Source organism: Topomyia yanbarensis, chromosome 2 (genome assembly GCF_030247195.1).
Source record: "Topomyia yanbarensis strain Yona2022 chromosome 2, ASM3024719v1, whole genome shotgun sequence".
Taxonomy (NCBI): Eukaryota; Metazoa; Arthropoda; class Insecta; order Diptera; family Culicidae; genus Topomyia; species Topomyia yanbarensis.
In genome coordinates, this window is record NC_080671.1 from 76930420 (window position 1) to 76948460 (window position 18041).

General features: G+C 34.3%; 1 protein-coding gene across 10 annotated transcripts in view; it reads right to left on the minus strand.

Annotated features, from left to right (window-relative positions):
- LOC131678493 (protein NDRG3) overlaps positions 1-18041 on the minus strand; it is a 224934-nt gene that overhangs the window by 93291 nt on the left and 113602 nt on the right. Inside the window, exon 1 of one of the 10 annotated variants that reach the window (XM_058958676.1) lies at positions 11037-11175. The exons of the other annotated variants lie outside the window; for them this stretch is intronic. Within the exon in view, the coding sequence (XP_058814659.1) occupies positions 11037-11095 (59 nt within the window). The 5' untranslated portion in view covers positions 11096-11175. Of the gene's footprint in view, positions 1-11036; positions 11176-18041 lie in introns of those variants that run through there. 10 annotated transcript variants of the gene reach the window in all.

Below are 18041 nucleotides of genomic sequence, written 5' to 3' on the forward strand. Positions count from 1 at the left end.
TCAACTACTACAGTTCGGGCATCAATCGAAAGTTTTATTTATACGTCAATAGTAACTTGAACGCAATTTTGAGTTGATGGTATTTCATAATTTAGCTGTTGACTAAGTATTTTGATTGTTCCACAGTGAAGTTTTGAGAATAACAATTTTTGGGCTAAGATTTTTCTCATCCATCTTAAGTAACAACGCTAGTATTATAGGTGCATTCTAAGATTTAAGAAAGGCTTCAGAAGTTCCATAAAACTTCAGTTGTTACTAAGGATCTCTAAAATTTGTACCGAAAATCTCCGGGTATTTTTTCGCAGATTACAAATTGTGTGAATTGCACATTGTTATTATTGTTATTAACATTCCCTTTGCTGTAGTAAATTGAAAATATCTACAATAATTGATATTGCTTTTAGTAGTAAAGTTATATACAAGAATCTATATTAGAATTAACCCTCAGAAAGTCAAGCTAAAATTGTGACTTCAAGAAGCTTCGATCCTAAGACCCAATGAAATTAAAAGCCTCTTTTTTGTCGTTTGACAAGAATGAGAATGAGAGAATCGAAAGCCCGAAAACGCTCGATCATTTGTAGTTCATTAAAACTAGAGAACTATAACTAGCCGGGCCTCTGAGACTCCTTGCCATTTTGAGGGTTAATAAATATCCTACAGATGATTTCAGGAAACAAGATATCATTCTGTAATTACATTAAAGGGAAGATTTGACAACCAGAACGTTAGAGACTCTAAGAAGCATAATGTAGTTTACACAAGCTAGGGTAAGTATAAGTGGATTTACAGATTTGGATTGTTCATCCGGCGCTAAAATTATTCAACTAAAATGTCTAGGAACAAAAAAGTGCCCCATCTATAAAAAACTATTTGTCCTGGGCAGGTATGCCTTTTATTACAGATATAATAATGTTTTGCCTTCCAGCCCAGACGGAGACACTGCTGGTTTGTAGAAATAAAAACAACAGCCGACATAATATATAACCTGTTCAGTAAACTGAATTACGAAATCCATTGTTCCGAGCAACGGAAAACAGGCTAAAAGTGTCATCAAATTAAGCACAACGCATAAAGAATTCAGTCTATTGTTTCGCCCATCGCAGCATCTTACTCCGGACGAATTCATCCGTGCGACAGGTGAAAATCTACGAACCTGAACGCGCGAGTAACCATAAAATCTAATCACCGAGCTTTTATTTGCCAAATTTATCTTGCCGCCTGAGTTGCGATGGGTTGAAAAATCCAACTCTCGAAATCCGATCGATCCACGACGGGGTAATTTTACATCGTTCCGCTAGGACGTACTGCTCCTAGACTGGAACAAATCTCCATTCGTGACAGTAATTTTTACCATTCAACAGGGATAGGAAAACAGACTCGATAACGGTGGAATTCTGCTGGTAACTACCATATGGTTCGTGGTTCACCACCATGAATTTTTTTTGTTTTTGCACAGATTTATGAGCATGAAATTCAATCTTCTTGTTTCGATCGATGTTTTTTATTCCTAACGCACGATACAGGAAAAACTCGCAAATATTCGAAGAGCCAAATGACTGGTTTTGGGTTGATTCAAAATTGAACATTTTTGGCAGATGCACTAACTGAATTTAATTAAATTTATAGCACTGGCGTTGAATTTTGAATACAGCACAACTGTAGTTTTCATTTGTAACCAGTTCATGCATTCATGCTTGAAATTTGTTAGTCGTCCGTTTGGGAACCGTCATTTAAATTTTTTTGTGTGAGACGACCAATATTTACTATATCGTTACTTTAGACTTTAAACAACTTTAAAGACCGTTTAACTCCGTAAATGCATATTACCCTGGTGATATTTTCTCTTTTCTCAACAATCGTCCGAAACGGTACGACCCTGTACCACCGTTCCCGGCTAACGAGCTGTTCCTGTCTCGGGAAACCTGAGTCAGCTATTGTGAGTGCTGCTTGCAACGTTTTGCGAAAATATTTGCCAATATTTTGCCGCTCGGTTTCCGATGCCTTGGTAAGGGGGATTGGGAACGATAAAGAACGCGCAGCGTGGGTTGAAAACGAGTCTACAAGAGGTAGCTACTGCGAGAATGTTCGTCTTTACCCAGCACATGTGTGTGGCATTGTTTGGGAGATTTCAAATGTGCAATCAGTTGGGCAGGAAGTTATTGTTCGGGTACATTCTGCAACGACCGGGAAAAATACTGCTATGTTTACTATTTGGTGGATGGAGGTAGCAGGAGTTTCAGTTTTGTATACATCTACAATTTGATTTTAAATGCAAACTGGTGACAAATGAATATGTTTCCAATTTATTTGAATTATATTAAAATTAGGATAACCATAAATTTACCTGCTACATAAATAGTCTTAGTAAAATTCAGTTGAACCCGAATTAAGACTATCTTAAGAATAGAATTAAGAATATGGAGAAAGTATCGCAACACGTAGCAGCAAATTGCGTACACAGGACTTAACACACATAAAATACCCACGAGCCATTGAAAGAAACGCCTCGTCAAATGAGCTAGTACATGAACTACGTATGTCGTTAGGAAAACTAGATAAAAACAAGTTAAAATGTTCAACCTCACATGCACACTAGCGCCACATACTGAAGCCCCTTGACCTTTAGAATACCTTTACTGAAGAGAGTGGCTTTGCAGATAAGCAGGATTTCGAGATATAGAATTCTGAAGTTAGTGATGTTAAGCTTTTCGAGGAGTTGCAATATCCAGTATGGGTATTGCAATTGAAGCTAATCCAAAATTTTGATTGGTAGTGTAGATTACTACGAAGCCAATGGAGTGCATATCTCGCTCACAGATAAAAATTCATTCCAAAGATAATTCAAGAAACACTTGAAAATACCACAGAGTTCAGGAACCATGCATAAAGGATTGACTACCTGTTTTACAGATTTTCCGTGTCTTCCGTAAAGTTATAGCGAAGACAATAAGGTCGATGTCCATGATACCGTTTATATTGTGAATGAGATGTGACACTTGACTGACAGTCCTGCTTTTCATAGGATTTTAAATATAACTTCGCATCGGCGATAGCGCAGTGGGTATACGACCAAGTTCCTCCCGGGTAGTACTAAACCGCTAAGCCCCTGTACAAAGTTTGCTTTGTTAAGGAGTTACACTAATGTAGAATTTTAAAACATCGATTTTTTATTTAGTTAATATGCTTCGGAATGTTAGAATTTTATTGCGTTTTTCTCGAAATTACTTTTTTGGAGCTGGTGGGAAATGTAACTTTAAAAAATGATTTTTGATCGTTTTGAAATTTTCAAAGCAAATTCGAAATTAATTTCTCCAGTGACGTAAGTAGAATTTTATTTTTTTTATTGCTTATTTTTTTAATTAACAATTTTGTGCCGATTTTTATGACATTTTCGGGTTTTTTTTCACTGAAAAGGTCGTCAATATATCGAAAAACCTGCGTACGTCGCTTGCTATTGTCATAAGGAATCAGAAAAACTTAAGTTTTTGGCTCTGAATAATAAATTGCGGGAAATAGTTTTTTGGAAGGGGAAATACTCCTTCAAAAAACGCGCTTGGGACAAAATGCTGCACACTTGCCACCTTGTGGTGAAATAGCTCGAAAAAATTATTTTGCGTGATTCATTACTTACATTCATTACAGAAAAAAATATTTTGTAATTTTAAGTTTATTTTCATGCACATATTTGGAGCATGAATATAAATGTAAAATTAAGTTCCACCACAAATACACACGACTTGTCGTGCTTTCTTCAACGAATTTTATTATAATTTTACACGTGGGTTGAAAATTACAGTTTCTTTAAACGGAAAACCAATGCACTTCAATGTATTTTTACTCGAATACTGCTGAAAAATGAATGACATGTAATATTACACGAATGAAAGTGCAAAATTGTATGCTGTTTGATGCTCCAACTGCTTTTCACGTAATTTTCAATCAAATTTTTGATTCAATCTTTGTATGTTTACATTTAACAAGATCTCGATTCGTCTCTTTATCGCGTCAAGAAAATTTCCCTAAATACGCCTATTTTTTCGTGCTCTACAGTGGTGTAACCGCTTACGTTTGATAGGATAGATATCAACACCTGGGAAGTTTAATATGCCAGGGGAATACGTATTGTTTGGGCTGAGCTGATGTTTCTTGTTATCAACCAATAACACGCTGCACAGAGGAGTAACTGAGGTCGAATCCTGTCCAAAACTATTTATTGCGGCTATTGCTGTTGTTATGCCTTAATATGAACAAAAAATAAAAAATAACTGGTTTTTGGGACTATTTGGTATCTATCCACCTACCAGTGCAGGGGTCAATTTTCTAGATCCTTCCGAATACTAGTATTTTCGTGGTGATCATTGTGAATACACTTGTTTTTCCCGCTGCATGAACAGTTGGTCAGTGGAAAAGGAAGAAGAAAAGGGATACCTGTGAACATATTCATAAAGATTAATTTTTCCTAACATAGTATTTGACCCTACAGCATTTTGGCGTACCTCAAATTAGTAAAAATATCAACATTTTCAAATCGCTTGGAATTTTCGAATAGCCGAAATCTTGTTTTGTAATGTTGTTTCAGCAACTTTGCATGATCTTGCCGTATAATGTTACTTTTTTATCATTCAAATTTGGAATAAATTGTTTAAAAAGGTGTTTTAAAAGCTGGTCCAATACACAGCAACACTACTATTTTCGGTTATTTTTAAGCTGAGGTTATACAAATAGTTGTGTTCAATTACGTTTGTTATAATATTGTCTTATTTAATACAATCAAGCGATTTTGCTGGATAAATAATAAAAAATGATTAAAAACCCTTAAAATATCACCATTTTGCATCCATGCAAAAATTCTTTTGCAATTTTTGGCATACTCTTTACTTTGCCACAATATGCAGTATGCTTTTAGGTACCTAAAAAATATAGCTAAATAAAAAATCAAAAAAAAATTTTTTTTGGTTTTTGGCCAAGAATTTGTTCTAGTTATTCCTCTGTGCGCTGCTACAAAAAATTACGCACTAAAAAACTGATCTGGTAACGGTTATAGGTCTACTCAAATACAACAAAAAACCACGATTGGCTCAATTTAATATATTTTTTAATTTCGATTATAGAGGTTTTAACCTTAGGGTCATTAGCCTCTTCAGGTTAGAAAAATCTCTTATGAAAAATTTCTAACCCTATGTGCGGGGTCGGGACTTGAACCCAGATGCGCTGCGTACAAGGCAATCGATTTACCAACTACGCTAAGCTGGTCATTTTAATATACCCCCAAAATTTTGGATCATTGCAAAAAAACATTTTTTGAGACATTCGGCACTAAAAATTTGCTACCGTGAACCGGGGTGACATTGATCACTTTTTGAAGCAATCATTACATATTTTTCGAAGCGCCACAGTTCGTCGAGATCGCAAAATATCTGTGTGTGTATGTGTGTCAAATAATGTCACTCAATTTTCTCAGAGATGACTGAGCCAATTTGCACAAAATTAGTTTCAACTGAACGGTATAATGCTCCCATAAGACGCTATTGAATTTTTAGTTGATTGGACTTTCGGTTCCGGAGTTACGGACTATAATTTTTGAAGTAGCAATCAGAAAATTGCAATTTATGCCTCTTTTCAAAGGAAATCTTTGTCTTTGGAGATATTCCTGAGGGAGAAAAATATGGGAAAGTGGGGCACTGGGCCATTTTGGCCCCAAAATCCCCTATTTTTCATAATTTTTCTGCTTTGTGATGCAAATCATACATATTTTGTAGTTTTTCTAATGTGAACAAATCTCAGAAATCGAACGGAATCTTTTTGACCTTTGTCCGAATACGGGAAGTTGGGGTTATAGGGCCTTTTTTCATTAATATAAAATTTTATAATTTTCTCGTGCATATATCTCTATGTTTCTTCAATCAATTCTCATGAAATGTAGCTTGTTGAACGCGAAAAATTCTTATGAATACAACAAAAATGAATTCGTTAGAGGTAAAATTCAGAAACATCAATTTTTTGGACATTAACTCTACAAATCAGATTTTTTTCGTTAAATTCCTAATACCTCAGCTTCCCCTATTTTTCCAGGATGGAAACTTTTCTCATGCGATCCTCAAGCGAATTTTACACTAAAAATAGTAAATTTTGTTGTTAAATGCAGTTAATATGTGCAATTTTATAATAAAAATATGAAATCGAGACTATATATCAGATAATTTGATGTTTCTGAATTTTACCGATAACGAATCTATTTTGATTGTGATCCTAAGGATTTTTCACGTTTAACAAGGTACATTTCAAGAGAATTGATTGAAGAATAATAGAGATATATGCACGAGAAAATGATAAAATTTAATATTAATGACAAAAGGCCCTATAACCCCAACTTCCCGTATTCGGACAGAGGTCAAAAAGGTTCCGTTCGATTTCTAAGATTTTTTCACATTAGAAAAACCCCAAAATATGTATGATTTACATCACGCGAAAATGATAAAATTTAATATTAATGACAAAAGGCCCTATAACACCAACTTCCCGTATTCAGACAAAGGTCAAAAAAGTTCCGTTCGATTTCTGAGATTTTTTCACATTAGAAAAACTTCAAAATATGTATGATTTACATAACGGAGCAGGAAAACTATTAAAAATAGGGGATTTTGGGGCCAAAATGACCCAGTAGCCCACTTTCCCCAATTTGTCTAGAAACAGGAATGTCTTCCTTCAAATACTAAGGTTATTTACTTTAAAGATAGGTATAAATTGTAATTTTTTGATTACTACTTCAAAAGTTATAGCATTTAATATATTTTTTCTCTATATTTTCCCATATTACCAATTTCAAAAATTTCAAGCGAAGTGGGCGGGAGTCTAAAATTGTCCAAATGATGTGAAATTTGGTATCTGAGCTCCCCCTTTTCCCTTTGACATTTGTCACAATATGAGAGGGGGAGGCCTTTGAGAATTAAAAAAAAAAAGATCACTGATGACCAATCAAAGTAGTTTTGACCACATTGGTCACCTATGACGGATCTCGATGCCCCCTGGGAACTCGCCAAGTTCCCAAGCTAATGTCACACCTATTTTCCAGCAAACTCTTAACCGATTTTTACAAACTTGAGTTCAAATGAAAGATATAATACTCCCAATGACTGCTATTGAATTTCATTCAGTTCTGACTTTTGGTTCCGGAGTTACAGGTTGGTTACTGCGGTCACATAATAATTTCTCATATGAGCCGGTACAATCGAAATACCTCATAGGTTTAAAATCTATTGAAATGAACATCAAATTACTTCGATTCGCAGGCCTAGATCACTGATGGCGAATCAAAGATTATTGGAATATTTTGTCCACTATCGATAATTCAGGAAGTTCCGGATTCCGGGCATATTTCAAATTGAAAGCCACTTCAGTGATGACTGAACCAATTTTCACTAACCTCGTCCTAAATGGATGGAATAATCTGAAGTTCGGTGTTGAACCCTCCATCTACTCCTCCACTTCCTACCTCTCAACCACCCTTCCCCTTCTCTCACCATCCCCCTCAGACCAACCTCCCACCTGCATTCCCTTCATCTACCCCGTATACTAAAATAAGTAAGATGATTCCCGATGCATCCTCCCCCCACCACTAATTATATCCCTTCCCTACGCCACCATGAAGTTAACATGAAGACAACATTTAACTGACGCTGATTAAGATATATAAATATTATATTTATGATTGTTTCAAGTGTGTTAGTGTCGACATGTTGCTTATCAGGTTCATAGTCGTGCAATTATATATGCTTATCAAGTGTGATAAGAATGTAATAGACATTTCCACATTGTTATATTGAACGTAACCAGGCATTAAATCATAGTTTAGATAAATGAGAAAGGCATAATTGCACCACTAGGAGGATTAAAACAGGTTTTTATATTTTAAACCATGTACTGATGTATGAAAAATAACCTGGATAGTTTTACCCAAAATTGTCAGTTCACAACTATTTTCACAAAATGATTTCGATTTGAAGTCCGTTTTCGTATTTCGAGGTGACTTTGATAACCTGCATGTTCACCCACATTAAGTTCTTTATGTTAATGTTTTTCATCCACATGTTTGTTTAAACTAGTTCAAAAAAAGATGTTCATTGTTAAAGAGATGCGAATGGGTATCGTACAAAGTAATTCAATATACTGGGAACTTCCAGTGACCGAAATTCGTATAATTCGAGTCCAACTAAAATAAAAGAATCTGAAATCATTTTCAAATGCTAAATTTGTTTTATTTCAGTGGTTTATCAATTATGAAAGAGTTGCCGTTTTCAAACGTAGGAGTATTGAATATAAATTAAATATTGCGAATTTAATCTTGAAATAACTTAAAATAATTGTGAACTAGCCTCATAAAAAAAAATTTAAGTTAAAAAAACTCTAAAAAATCAATTCGGCACATCCGACTCTAAAGAAAAATAAAAACTTGCTAGGAATTTATTACTGTTATAAAAATGTAAAATTTATTTGTTGTAGAAAAAATAAACACTTCACGAAGCTTCGTAAAAATAAGGTAAAGTAATATGGTTTACTAAAAAAGTATAACAAATCAGTGTTTTATAAGTTGAGAGTAAAACTTATTTCAAATTTAAATGATTCAGTAAACTATTCTGGCTGAATAAACAATCTACGGAAGAAGTTTCGAGTGATCAAAGTCACCCCGTTGTACGGTACTTTCACTATCTTAAGATATTGTCTTTAGAAGGTTATTAAAGGTGAAAGTAACCCTAAAATTGTCGAAAATTTTTAAATATTATTTTAAGCTGAACAGACAGGAAGTTACTTTATTCCGCAGAAATATGCCTTTCAATAAAGCAAATTTGTAGAAAATTGAAAGAATGTAAAAGAATTTTGAATTAAGTTATGATAAAAAACTAACTAAACTAACTCTTCCATATAAAAAGATCCATAACTTGAGAACTATTAAAGCTAAGTATACGATGTCTTTAGCAATTTTGTTTGCAATAACACAAGTTACAACTTTACTGAAGACACAATGTCTATCTAAATTACTACGAAACATAAATTTTATATCTCACTTATAGGTGATTTAATAACTGAACCGTGTATTCACGCGGAAGTGCAATCATAAAGGCAACAACTCCTCCGACAAACTATACTTCTAAAGTGAATGGTATAGACGCTATAAATTTTGAGCACGTAAACGGCGTTTTAAAACATAGAACGAGAGCTCCGAAAAAAGTCACAGCGTTTTAGAACCAAATTTGCGAATTCATTTTCGAAAACAAAAACCTTGGAGTTCTAGGACATCCATGGATGTGACAAGCACGAATTGAAAATTAAAAAAAAAAACTTTCGGGAAAAGACAGATAGTTTTAGACTTTGTGAATTGAACATTTCGGCGAATGTTTCGAGACGGCGCCGGTGGTAAAGTGGTAAGCGTGACCACCACTCATTCCAATTTGCCTGGGTTCAATTCCAGCCGAGGTCGTTAAGATTTTTCTGAGGTGAAAAAATCTGTGGACACGTCTTCCTTCGGAAGGGAAGTAAAGCCGTTGGTCCCCGGTCTATGAGTTTGGTGGATCGATGTCTAGTCCAGATAATGAAGTCACCTCTCTGGCGTTGGTAAAGAAGAAGTGATCCAACTTCTCTATACTCTTACTAACAAAAATAACCTCCTCCTGTGATACTTGTGGAGTGCGCGCAGTAGTGTATACGGCCTCTAGCAAAAGCAAGTATCGGACTAACCGTTCCTTCCCTTTCCTCCCGTGATCTACGTGCGGGCCTGGCCGGCGCCGGTATTGATCAATACTTTAGGATTACCATTGAAACATTGAAAGATGTTTTGCTACTCCCAAGTATAATTATCTACTTATTCTCTGTGCAACTTCAGCTAGTCCAGATCGATAACGGAGTAGCAGCCAGGGGTGGTCGCACAAGCTCAAGCTCAAGATTTCGGCGAATGTTCCGAATCATCCGGAAGTCATTACGTGATCATTACAGTCCATGACGCAATCACAAGTACAATTTAATGCCAGCGATGCTTCTAAAACTATTATTGAAAAGTCCTCAAAAATTGATCACTTTTACAGATATTCCGGATCCTCCGGGAGGTTCTTTTGCAGCATCTAAGAAAATTAATTGTGTCAACATATCAATGTCTTTCTAGGTAGGTTTTTAAATTAGTTCCCAAAGTTATTAAGAAATTTTAAGATCCGTTTTCCGTTGTCCTTTGTGCACTATTATGGAAGCCAAACAAGATCCACTTCGACACTTGGGATTCCTATTAGCTAACCAGGCGAAAATCGGTAATATTTACCAGAATCTGAAAATTTAAGCTCAAATAAACAACTTTGTTTCTAAAAAAATTCGCTTAGACTAGAAAAAATTCTGGTAATTGAATTTGAAATCCCAAACATCAAAAGAAGGTTAGAAAGCTCTCAGAGGTACAAAATAAAATTAGTCCAAAGAATGTGGGCGAGTGGGCGTCAAATTAGAGCACAGAATCGTTTCTTTGAGCATATTAAATTGAAGTCTTTAGCATTTCGAACGAAATAATTCATTATCATCCCACGCTTCCACACTAATCATGGTATGCTATTGATAGCAATCAAAAGCGTGTGGCGAAAAATTAAGAAAATAAGGAATCTGCTTAGAAAACTGAAGAAACAATGCAATGCCTGTCAACAACGGATTGTTTTTGAATACAATCCCGATTGCCATATATGTGTGTAAATAAATAATGAGCCCCCGGAGCGGAATCGCTCTTATCAATCAACACTCGGATGGCTGACTAAAAATAGCTACCGTAGCACTGCTTCTGACAAAATTGTAGTGCCATACTGCAGCTCTACATCATTCTGATTCTGATTACTCTAATATGGAAGAGAGGTTACGAGCAATGAGCATGCAAACATTGTGGCACGAACACGATGATTCCACTGAATGTGACATGCATTCGAAATTTGCACAGGAACTTGGAATTGAAAAACAAAATTAGTTTAACCAAAAAAACAAAAACAAGCCCCAGACGGGTCATCAGGATCACATACTTGATTTTCGTTACAGCAGATTCCAACAGCGTTAGCCATATCTTGTTCGAACTTGGCATGAGGCTGGTATGTTGTTGACAGATTCAAATTCACTTCCGTAACTAACTGACAGCGAAAAAACAAAAACACCGATAACTTAAGGCGATGCGATCGTAAACAAATTTAACGACTAACCCCTGTTTTCGATCTTTACCGAAAGGATTCACACTAGCTATTAGTGCTGGAATTTCATGCGTTCATTTTCGTTTGCGTTTGTCTCGTGTCTTAGGGACGACAGTTTCATTATCAGTGGGGTAAAACGGCTGCGCTGTTGATCGTTTGCAATCATTTGACGAAATTAAATTACGGGAAAAAATCGCCCAATTTTAAATTCAGTGAGATGTTGTGTATTTTGTTTTCTTAGAGCAGATAAATTGCTGTCAACATTAATCAAACGCACGTCGATGTCAGTAGCCTCGAATAAAGATGCTGTTAAAACGAATTCTATTCTCACCGGTGACACTTGTTTGATGTGGTCCACAAAAAGCGAATAGGGAATTATTGTTCCCAGATTTGTTTTCAATGTTGACTCCAGCGAAATAAGTCGTCAAATATAAACAATGGGGTTGTGAAATTAAGCATTGTTATTGAAATTTCATCCGTCAAAGAATCGCTTTACACCGATGATCCCCAACCATACGTATTTCGAGAATAATAGCAGACAATACAATGAAGGCTAGCTCATGGTCATTTTGGTTGCGAACTAGTACTGTCGTGATAGTAGTTATCACTTTATCAGTGTAGTGGTTTTATATAAAGAATTATCATGTGCTGGGATCATTTTTCGTAACTTCTCACAAGATCAAGTAGGGAAATGCGCCTGTTCAAACCTATTTACGTCATCGAGGAAGTGAGACAGTCCCTGAATTAAATACACATCTCTTTCTCTTGGGAGGCTGTCTCGATTTCCAAATCGAAGGTATAATGTTCTTATTAACTGCGGAATAGTTTGAATAAATGAGGCTCAATTGCACTACTAGATGGAATGAAACTTTTTTGCAATCGAGTCAAAATAAAGGATCAGGGGTTGTTCTACTGTTTTTTTTAAAATAACTGTGTTCATAAATATCTTAAAAAGCGAAGAAATAACCGAATAATATCGATCTTGCGATTATGTTTTAAGATCTTATTGGACAGATGAAAAAATGAGTAATTTTGCACTGAAAAAGGCAATTGAAATCGAGGTCAAATCGAATTGGTCATGTACCGTTTAATGGGTTTCGACTCGTAGAATTTAATTATTGACTTCTCCGCGTTTCGCTGGAAAAGCTTCCACATCTCCAGCGCGTTCTTCCGATTAATTATGTAAAGTAATATGGATTTACATTCAATTAATATTCGATCCGATGACAAATTTCGTATTGCTGTGAGAGTCCCGCATACAAAATATCGACGACGCGCACTAATGGTAGTAATATCATAATTACGGCTCGTGCTGCGAGTTCCAGAGTGCGATGGACGCTGATAATAACACGCAATTAGGGAATATCGATCGAGGTTTATGTTACGTTAAGACTCGGGACGCGAAAAGCGCCGCTGTGAGAGTGAAATGTTGAAATGCGTGATATTTTCGATTCAATTAATTTAACAAAGCGTAATATTTAAGATTAATGAAATTTTGCGGACTTTCGAATGGATTTTTGTTATGTAGAGTTTTCAACGGCTTTTCAGTCTTCAGTAGATCAAACCGTTTTTGTGCTTTAAAATCTTAACGTTTCGGTGCGTTGTTTGTGCCTTCTTCAGAGGAGGCTATATGATGAAATAATTGAACAGAAAAATTGAACTTAAAAACCTGTTTTAATCCACCTAATGGTGTAATTGTGCCTTTCTCATTTATCCAATAGCAAGTTATATTCAATATATTTGTGAAAATGTCTATTATATTCTTATTACACTGCCTAGAGCACGACTGCCACGAACCTGATGAGCAACATGTAGACGACGTCCTTGGAACAAAAAATATAATATTTAAGGGGATAAATCAGCATGAATTAAATGTTGTCTTCGTGTTAACATATTATGGAATGCAGTGGGAGGGGAAAGGGATTATACCTGTAAAAGAGGATGTGAGAGAGGTCTAGTTGGTGAGAATATCAATTATTTAACAATAATAGTATTATTTCAGCAACGATTAGTAGCTGACAATTAGCTAAAATATATATTTTCGAAATCTGGACGGATCTTATTTTTTCAGATTTAGACGAATCTGAAGCTGACAAGTCCATACAAGTAACAAATAGTGGTATAACTAGTGTATTAGGAAAAGATTGAAGATTTAAAATAACTCATTTGCTCTCTTTATAAACTCGTTGTCCAGAAATGGACGAAAGCAAACAGAACAAAATCGAATATGATTTTTAATTATTCGAGTTGTTTGAAACACCCCACAGTGGTCAAAATGAGCAAATTCATGCCTTTAGTTATTTTGTGGCTAAACTATAGGGTTTTGAGTTTTGGTGATTTCAGACAAGTTTTTGGAGTTATTTAGGTGGATTTTTTTAAGTAGACGGTCATGTTCCAAAATGAAGTGTAAAACCACTTCTGAAATATAACTTTTTACTGAAAGGAGATAGGCTGTTTGAGCCTTCAGCAAAGTTGTAGAGAATGTTAGGTAATTTAACTGAAGACACTCTCTATCTACAGCCGATTCGTTGCTATGAGAAGTTTTCGTTTACACCCTTTAAAATCTGTTTTTTGGAAATAACTTTTGTCATATTCATTTATCTACAACCGTGCTCTCTGCAATGTTTTAGATATTGTAAAATGCCACAACTTTGTTGAACATTTTAAGACTCTCCGATGCTTATATAAAGAGTTAGAGATGTTTCTTTGATTAAAAATGTCATATTTCTTAGCCAGTTTTCTAAAAAAGTAAAAATATGCAGGTGATATTGTATTATCTTGAAAGTACATGAAAGTCATGAAGGAATGGTTAGTATCCGTTGGTATCCAAGAATGTTGCGCCCAAATGAAATGGCGAGTATTTGAGTTCTAACGGCGTTTATATTCTATTCAATCTTATATAATGGGAAAGTAGCAAAGGTCTACAATAGAATGTTGATGACCTAGTTATCTTATCCTCTTTCGATGAACTGTTGTCTGCCTTATTATGCAAATTTTTATTTGGATCTTCTTCGGTTTTACTCGAAAGCTGCATCAACTCACGTTTACGAAAACTACAACAACTCACGTTTACGCTACTTAATAAACGGCTACATGAAAATGCTTGAAAAACTGAAAGCATACTGGAATGCCTAACATAAAATTTATTGTCAGTAATATATAGATCAAATAGAATAGAAGCATCCAATGAACAATTAATATCGAAGTTGCTTTATTTCAATTTTGCACTCATACACGGTTCACAATATACCAAGCAAATATTCATGTAAATATCGACGAATCCCCCATTCGTCGATATCTTACCCCCCGTAAGAGATCAGGTTCATTCGGTGAAAATTGCTTTTAATAGATTTTGATGATACACAAAGCGTTAGTCAATTTCCATATAATAATACAACATTTGAACTTAATTTCTCTAATCTTCGTGGAAAAATATTGAAAATAATTGAGAGTGAATCTGTGGAGGAGACTTTAAGAAAATAGGTGTGCATCATAACTCAGAATGTACTGGACCAATTATTTCATAATTTTGTACAGTATTTCTTCACACAATTTCCAATGGAACTACGAGCAATTTTTGTTAAATTATGGTATTACTGTTACAATAACTCATTAATTGATTATAATAACTAAAATAATTTTGAATACAGTACATAAAAAATGGCTGAATATAATGAAGCCAGATAGCGCTGAAGAAAAAACTCAAATGCTCGCCGTTTCATTCTTTTATAACATTCTTGGATACTAACAGATACTAACCACTCCTTTAGGATTTTGTAGTAGATTGTTAGTACTTTCAAGATAATATTATTACATTTGCATATTTTTGCAACTTTTTTAGAAAACTTGTTAAGAAATATGACATTTTTAATCAAAGAAACAGCTCTAACTTTTTCTATAAACATCGGATCGTCTTTAAATATTCAACATAGTTGTAGGTTTTTGTAATATATAAAACATTGTGAAGAACATTGTTATAGAGAAATGAATACGACAAAAGTTATTTTAAATAAACTGATTTTTATGGGGTTCATTGGATAAATTCTCATAACAACTAAACGGCTGTAGATAGAGAGTTAGTATCTTCAGTTAAATTTCTAAAAATAACATTGTCTGCAACTTTGCTGAAGACTCAAACTGTCTATCTTTTTCCAGTAAAAGGTTACATTTCAAAAATGCTTTTACTTTTCATTTTGGATCATGGTCGTCTACTTCTAAAAATCTGTCTTAATTTCTCCAAAAACTTGTCCTAAGTCACCAAAAGTCAAAACCTTATGGTTTAGCCGCAAAATAATTAAATGCAAGAAATTGCTCATTTTGACCACTGTGCACCAAAAGAACATCAATTTGAAAGAACAATGTGAACAATGGACTAGTTCGCTATGGACGTGTGTGACAAAGATCTATTTTGCGGAGAGTACAGTCGCATTGAGACGAGAAGGTATTTATGGAACATTGTTGTCATGTTGTTGTACCATTACATTGTACGATTGATAGATTATAGTGAAGACCCGATTTTATCAGCCCACGATTTTGTCAGCCTCATATGAAAATTATTAGTTGGTAGTTTGATGGGCTATAGCAGACGAACCAAGTCGAATTCGAGTAAATTTTTTCTTGAGCATATTTTTCTTAGAGATCCTTAATATGAAAAAATCCAAATTTTAATTTTATTTTAAATTTTGCGCTTTCTGACCCTATTAAGCGAAATTTAAACTAAATAATCGGAAAGGGTTATGAAGCTATATCTAGGGACTAAAGAAGAATATTTTAAGAACTTCGGTTGAAAAGAAAGAGAAATATGTGTACCAATTTTGTCAATATCCCAGTTTTAACAACCTAAAACTCACCAAAAGGCTGTTAAAACGGATCTTCACTGTATTAGAATTATCTAAAGTTGATGCAAGTTATTATGAAAATTCTGCTAGTTAACTTGAGTGCTTATGCTACAGAATTTGCGAAGTTAAATGCTAATGAAGTACTATCTCTCGACACTAAGCTTACAAGGCATCAATACTTATTAATTTGCGAATAAGTAGTAGAAAGGTGTCTTTTAATATTTGATTAGATTATAAAAGAAGCACTTTTTCTAAAGATAAGTGTTATACCTAAATCGAAAATGCAGCTAAAAAATCAACCGAGTTGAGGCTAGCCTAAACACACAATTAATAAAATCGTCTATTAAAACCAACAAACGATACCGAGTTGATAGCTGAAAGTCATAGGAAGAATGTTAGTAGATTCTATCATCTAATATAAAATTTGTAGTAAAAAAAGTTACAGTTCACTCAAGTACGTTGAAATCTAGTCCGCAAGAACCGAATTGACGATAATGAAATCGAATAGTTTATTTATGTTCTCATTCATACAGTTTTGGTTTCATGAAACAATTCTAGAAATAACACAACATGATAGTTATAAAGTCGTGATTTATGAGACACCACTAGTTAGCAGACATGCAAATGGACAAAGTTAAACATTTAAACCATCATGCTAACAAGAATACGCCATATTTTTTTATTTTTTTATTTATTAATTTTGGTGATTAAACCAGGTGTAGTTAAACTTCTACAACAAAGTGTTTACTCGAATTAATCAGTTTGAAATTTCTCTTGCAATCATTTACACTGATTTCAAAATCTTAAAACGACCGTTAAATTTTACGACTTGACCCGGTTCAACTCCGTACATTTCGGTTCTACTAAATAAATATTCGAAGTTAAGCTTTGATATTTGCGAAAATATTCTTAGGTGACATGACTATTTATTTCATAAAAAATAGATATTTTTGGAAAGAATTGGGAATAGTTTCATCCCCTAATTTAGGAATATTGTAATTTGTTCTCGAAATGTGAAATTTGTGTGCATGTTTGGTTTGATATTTCTGTCTAGATAATACTAAATATCGACAGCATAATTTCAAATTGTTTCCTAAAGTATATTAATTTTTAATGCTCCACTGATGCTCCAGAAGTTCATAGCAACAAATCTTTAGAAATATTTTCGAGTGACTTACTTTAAAAAGAAGTACTCTACTAAACGAATATTTAAAAGCACTTTTAAATTTTTACTTGTATTATATAACATACTACAAGGTGTTCGTACAAGTCCAACTGATAGTATGATGAAATTTAAATGGAAACCTTTCTCAAAGCTGTAAGTAATTTTCAAAATTCGAAGTTCGAGTGTTGTATTTTGAATTTTATAATTATTTTATGATACGCTTGATTTTAAATTCCCTTGAATTGATACTAAATGTTTTGTGCAGTAGTAAACAAAACACCAATGTGAAAAGCATTATTGTGCGATGTTTGTTTTTGTCCTTAATATTTGGAGAGCTTGAAATAAATCTGAACGCCTCACGTTGTTCACGTTTGAACAATACAACGCGCTTCTTGCTAATTTCCCATTTTCCACAAATAAAAAAATGAAAAGTCAACGTAGGGGTGAAGGGGGGGTGTGGGTTTAGGTAAAAGTCTACTTAAACCTACTACGCAGGGAGGGTGGGGGCGGTAAAAAAATCTCAAATTTCGGTGTACGTAGTTTATGAGCGGTCCCTTAGTAGGAATGTTTATTTTTATTTTGAGAACTTCAGTCATGGTTTCCGCCATGTTATTACCAAATCGATTTTCTGTAGATGAACTAATTCACAGCTTTATGCACATTATTCATAAAAAACAAAGGTTGACTGATGATTTTATTCATACATTTGGGAACATTAGTCCACAAAATCAAAACAGTCTTTCTCGTGAACTATTTCGCGAAACTCGGAATTTTATTTATGAATCCATTCAATCCTTGAGATATTGATTAATGATTCCTAATATATTATTCGTGAAATAG